The sequence below is a fragment of the Procambarus clarkii genome, chromosome 12 (assembly GCF_040958095.1).
Source record: "Procambarus clarkii isolate CNS0578487 chromosome 12, FALCON_Pclarkii_2.0, whole genome shotgun sequence".
NCBI classification, from domain to species: domain Eukaryota; kingdom Metazoa; phylum Arthropoda; class Malacostraca; order Decapoda; family Cambaridae; genus Procambarus; species Procambarus clarkii.
In genome coordinates, this window is record NC_091161.1 from 5,839,056 (window position 1) to 5,845,524 (window position 6,469).

The window sequence follows — 6,469 nt, forward strand, 5'->3', positions numbered from 1 at the left end:
AACTCAAATATTCACAATAAATTAGTATGTCACATATGTATGAAAGTGCAAGAACGGTTTGGGTGGGTATGTGGGCCTGCGGGCCGCTCCGAGCAACAGCCTGGTGGACCAAACTCTCACAAGTCAAGTCTGCCTCCGGGCCGGGCTTGGGGAGTAGAAGAACTCCCAGAACCCCATCAACCAGGTACAATGATTAAAATTTAAAATCATGGATCATGCATGTATAATTTCCTGTACATCGTTCTCAGAATACAAATTTGTCTTGTTTTACAAATGTCCGCAATGATGCTGACAAGTTTTCATGACTAATGGATATACAATTAGTGTTAAATAGGTGGGAATAGTTAATAAACAGGGAATAGCTGTTAATAAATTGCTGCATTTATTGATTAAAAGAAAAATACACAACTTATTTAAATTTGTGACAAAACTTGAAAATAAAATAAATAGACCAGAGAAATTTCATGTGAAGAAATGAAGTCATAAGGTCGGTGAATTACCAATTCATCTTTATTCGGACATTACCATGTCCGTATAAAGATGCAAACGTAGGTGGTGCAGTTCGCAGTTATCTTGAACATTTTCATCCTTTGTTGATTTTCCATCAATTATATTATACCAAAACTTTGGTATTTTTTTTCCATGCAAGAATATCCGCCAGGAGTTCGGGAAGGCGACTATACGAGCCATGGTCCAGAGGGCACCGCGTGAAGGGGTCCATGGGGGACTCCAGCAGCAGGCGAAGCAGCGTCGACTCGTCTATCACCATCTTGGACGAGTGCAGCAGTACCGGCGCCTCCATCACCGCCTGCGTCACGCTGTCTCTGAACTCTTTCGGGACCTCCTCCGATGATTCCTGACTTTGAATTGGGAAATGATGAAAGAAAATGCCGGAATCTGCTGCCTTCTTGCTAAGAGATGACAGATACTGTGCGTGATCAAGTCGCTGAACCTGAGACAGTGATCTAAATATTTTATTTTTACATATGTCTTTGTAACAGTTGTAACAGTGATCTAAATAGGACACAAGCATATTGTATTTGCCTCCATCATTATCGTGTAACGCCAAGCTAATTGTAACAATTGAAACCGTGATAGTGACTAGGGTATCTGCAGCGACCTTAACCAGGCCAGGAGCTCCATAAGCCTTCCTGAGTTTCCGTAAATTTAAAAACACTGTATACAAATAGAAAACGTTCTTGGCCATATATAAACCTTCCTGTTCGTTTAAATTTAGGGATTCCTCTGCCACTTGTTTAAAGACCTGCACTAGATTGTAGAGTAAAGATACTTCTGGTCCGACAATAATTCCCTTTATCTGATCTACGGCTGCAGTACCTATAGCAGCAAGGTGACCATATTCATCAAGGCTGATTAATATATCCATAATACTACTAAGTATTTGTATATGATCGCCCTCTGGCATAAGATGAGCGACATCCATATATTTTCTATTTATCACTAGACCAAAAGCTGCTTGCATTCCCGAGGTGGCATCCTGCAAGAAATTCTTTGGCCAAATGCTGATTAAGTAAACCATTTTCAGACGCAGGTATGGGTTAGGGCACATCTCCGGGTCTGTGAATATTTTCAGTATCCAGGGTTTTAAGGTGGTAGACTCGAGTGCGCTTAGATTTATATTATTTTTAGGCTCAAAATATCGTGCTAGGTCAATAATTTCCCTTAAGACATCTTCCCATTGCCCAGTCATCACGACTGAAGGCGAACGAAAGGAAAGAGTTAATGCACCTAAAATTCCAAGCTGAAACGTGCTAGCGAATAACTTCGTTGTATTGTTATTATGCAATACACCAAGATTGTCCTCTGATATGTCAATAAATTCTAAAATATCGTCCGCAGAAAATTCTTCACCGAGGGTTCTTACGTCGGCTAAGATCGATCGTGGAAGACTAGGAAAATAATCAACGGGAGCAGTGGTATCCATTGTCGAATGTGTCACTATGACAGTAAAAAGATGTTCTAACACGACAAAATGAAAATGAATAAGTAATCAGCTCTCTTGTCTAGACGTTAATATATAGGTCACCCTAAGAGGAAGTTATGTGAGATGCCTTGAGTGAGGTGAATGAGCAGCCTGCTGGACGATGCCTGACTTGTTATTAATTAAAAATAAGTTTCTAGAATAAAAATTCTATAAACAATCCCATTATATTATTTACCTGATTTCGAAAATGTACGCATTAATTTGAAATCTTTGGCTTTAAATATCTGATATCATATATTATCAAGAACTAATCAATTTATTATCAAGAACTTATCAATTTATTGTCAAGAACTAATCCACTTATTGTCAAGAACTAATTTATTTATTATCAAGAATTAGTCAATTTATTATCGACAACTAATCAACTTATTATCAAGAAATAATCAATTTATGATTATGAACTTTAATTGCCCTAACGTCTATTGTGGGAAAATTACTTGAATCGATAATTGCCAATACCATTCGTCTTCATCTAAAGAACAAAGGAATGAAGACAACTGCAGAAGACCTATTGGAGCATACGAGGCAGCGCTTATTTATAACCACCCAATCCCATTCATTTACATGTTCAACCAACGCTTGAAACAATGAAGGACCACCACCACGTTACGCGGTAATTGGTTCCACAAATCAACAACCACAAATAGGAGCGGCCCCGCATGGGTCAACTACTTTTATATATATATATATATATATATATATATATATATATATATATATATATATATATATATATATATATATATATATATATATATATATATATATATATATATATATATATATATATTAGTATATTTTGGTAGCAGTCTTTCCTGTAGACATATATTATTAAATATGACCGAAAAAGTAAGATTAATAATTCTAACACGAATTTTCTCAATCTTTCGTACATTTCGTTTCAATGTTGGAGGTAAATCAAAAATCAATTCTCCAAAATTCATTTTTATTTCTAGTCTAAAACTTATTACATTTTCAAAGACTTTAGTTCACAAATGCACAACTGAATAGAACTTACGCATCTCCGATTTTATATCTACATTTGAGTGAGGTGGAAGGGGTGACGTGGCATTAACACAAGACAGAACAAGATATGGTATTAATAGGGTATTAATTTCATCAACACAAGACAGAACAAGAGTATTAATAGGGTATTAATTTCATCAACACAAGACAGAACACGAAACAATGGATATTGAATAGAAGTGTTTGTAGAAAGCCTATTGGTCCATATTTCTTGATGCTTCTATATTGGAGCGGAGTCTTGAGGTGGGTAGAATATAGTTGTGCAATAATTGGCTGTTGATTGCTGGTGTTGACTTCTTTGACTTTGAGCAGAGTTCCGTGCTGCGTTTCACTTACGAGATGGAAAAGGATGGGAAGCTGCCCTTTCTAGATGTAACAGTCATGGAAAAGGGCGGAGGTTTCCACACTGCAGTCTACACTATGAAACAAACATAGGAATGTGCCTAAATGCCAACAGCGACTGCCCAGACAGGTACAAGATGAGTGTTGTTAACGCATATGTCGACCGTGCTCTCAGCCACAGCTCAGAATGGAAGCAAGTCGACGAAGAACTCTGTAGGGTAAGGCAGGTCCTAGTCAATAACGGCTTCTCCAATGGTTTCGTCGAAGACATCATAAGAAGGAAAGTGAAAAGCCATGCAACCTCTGAAGAGACAACTAACACAACACCTATACCCCCTATTAGACTATTTTACAGGAACTTCTTTTCCACAGCTCATAAAACGGAGGAAAGGGTCCTGAAAGATATTGTTAATAGAAACGTTATCCCTACAGACAAAAATCAGAGGATACAACTGACGATTTACTATAAAACCAGAAAAACGGCCAGCCTACTCATGAGAAACTCTCCGGACACAAAACAGAACGCTTTAAAAGAGACTAACGTCGTCTATGCCTTCAAATGCCCTCTTGGGGACTGTAAGCTCCAAAAAAACCAGTATATAGGCAAGACAACAACATCTCTTTCTAGGCGTTTAACGATGCATAAGCAACAGGGCTCCATTAAGGAACATATAATCTCTTCCCACAACCAAACCATCGCCAGAGAAATCCTAGTAAACAACACAGAAATCATCGATAGATACAGTGATAGCAGGCGGCTTGACGTTTGCGAGGCACTACACATCAAGAAGTCAACACCAGCAATCAACAGCCAATTATTGCACAACTATATTCTACCCACCTCAAGACTCCGCTCCAATATAGAAGCATCAAGAAATATGGACCAATAGGCTTTCTACAAACACTTCTATTCAATATCCATTGTTTCGTGTTCTGTCTTGTGTTGATGAAATTAATACCCTATTAATACTCTTGTTCTGTCTTGTGTTGATGAAATTAATACCCTATTAATACCACATCTTGTTCTGTCTTGTGTTAATGCCACATCACCCCTTCCACCTCACTCAAATGTAGATATAAAATCGGAGATGCGTAAGTTCTATTCAGTTGTGTATTTGTGAACTAAAGTCTTTGAAAATGTAATAAGTTTTAGACTAGAAATAAAAATGAATTTTGGAGAATTGATTTTTGATTTACCTCCAACAGTGAAACGAAATGTACGAAAGATTGAGAAAATTCGTGTTAGAATTATTAATCTTACTTTTTCGGTCATATTTAATAATATATGTCTACAGGAAAGACTGCTACCAAAATATACTAATATTAAAGCGCACGACCCAGCAGCAAGGAATCAAGCCTTCACGATAAAATATCGCCAGGATCTGATTCGTGATCAGATATACAAGGCAGAGAATGAAATCAAAGACAACAAAACGCAACTACTTCATGGTACAGACGAGTGGAGAAATAGCAACATCGACGATAGTATCCGTACCCGCATTGAACAACACCTCGACATCCTCACAGACCAACATCACCTCAGCACTGAAACAAGGATTATCAAGAAACTAACAACATTATATGGAGGACCTATGGCAATTCCACGACCAAGAGATGGCTTCCTGAACCTTGCAGGAATTAACCTCACTGAGGACCAAGTCACTCTCCTAAATCTGGGCATAAACTGTCATGTTACGTCCAGACCGAGTGAGATGGCCCGGAAAGTAGAGTTGGAAATTCTGTTGGACGACATATTCGACCTCGAGACACAAAAGAAGGTCACTACCAAAGATACCTTACAAGCAGAACTTATTGCAGAAGGAGGAAAGAATCGAGGCAACTACAGAAGCACCATACTGTCCCCCGAGCTTAAAGCGGCAGCTAAAAGCCTTCGTGAGAACAAGGAGATAGTTGTCAGGAGAGGTGACAAGTCGCCAATATATGTCATTCTTAAAAAAGACGAATATCTGGCGAAAATGAACATCATACTCTCTGACCAAACTAAGTTCCGAAGGGTAACGAAGGACACTACAGCCGAATTAAAAGCAAAGGTCAACAAACTGATCGAAACTGTGAACGCCAAGAAATCCGGACTCCACCTGCCAAAGATCATTGGGGAATATAAACCTGGATATGCGTATGGAAATGTCAAGACGCACAAGCCTGGAAACCCACTTCGGCCAATCATTAGCCAGATACCCACACCCACGTACAGACTGGCGAAGCGACTCAACGGCCTGCTGACTCCTTATGTTCCTTGCGCCTTCAGCCTGAAGTCTCCAAAGGAATTTGTTGACTTACTGCGGGGCACACGGGCCACAGGGATAAGAGCCTCGTTGGACGTAGAATCGCTGTTTACCAACGTACCTGTGGACGAGACAATCGGAATGATAGCCGACAGAGTGTATCGTGATCCAGCCTGTACTCCTCTTGACATACCAGAAAATATTCTGAGGAAACTACTCCAAGCTTGTACTAAAGAGGCACCCTTCTTGAGCCCGGATGGGCACATGTATAAGCAAGTAGATGGGGTCGCCATGGGTTCTCCCCTAGGTGTCCTGTTTGCAAACTTCTACATGGGTACCATCGAGCAAAAAGTCTTAGTCGACATGAACTTGAAACCGGCCATATACTGCAGGTATGTTGACGACATTTTTACACAGGTACCTGATGTCAGACATCTGCAGGAGCTGAAGGAGGCATTTGAGCAGAGTTCCGTGCTGCGTTTCACTTACGAGATGGAAAAGGATGGGAAGCTGCCCTTTCTAGATGTAACAGTCATGGAAAAGGGCGGAGGTTTCCACACTGCAGTCTACACTAAGGAAACAAACATAGGAATGTGCCTAAATGCCAACAGCGACTGCCCGCTAAACACACACCGAAACTAAGACGTTGGCACAACGTTCGAACCAGTTTTAACACTTCCTAACCAGTTATAACAACCAATATAGCAAGTTGTAACAACGTTCTAATACGTCATAAACACGTTTAGCCAAGATGTAACAACTTTATTACAAGTTGTAACAAGTGGAAAATAGAGACATTTTCGGTTTGTGTTTCCAGGGTGCCCAGACAGGTACAAGAGGAGTGTTGTTA

General features: G+C 39.6%; 1 protein-coding gene across 1 annotated transcript; it reads right to left on the minus strand.

Annotated features, from left to right (window-relative positions):
• Positions 1–613: 613 nt before the first annotated feature.
• Positions 614–1,711, minus strand: LOC138364190 (uncharacterized). The gene has a single exon (XM_069323514.1). It carries the CDS (start codon positions 1,709–1,711, stop codon positions 614–616), a length of 1,098 nt encoding a protein of 365 aa, XP_069179615.1.
• Positions 1,712–6,469: the final 4,758 nt, after the last annotated feature.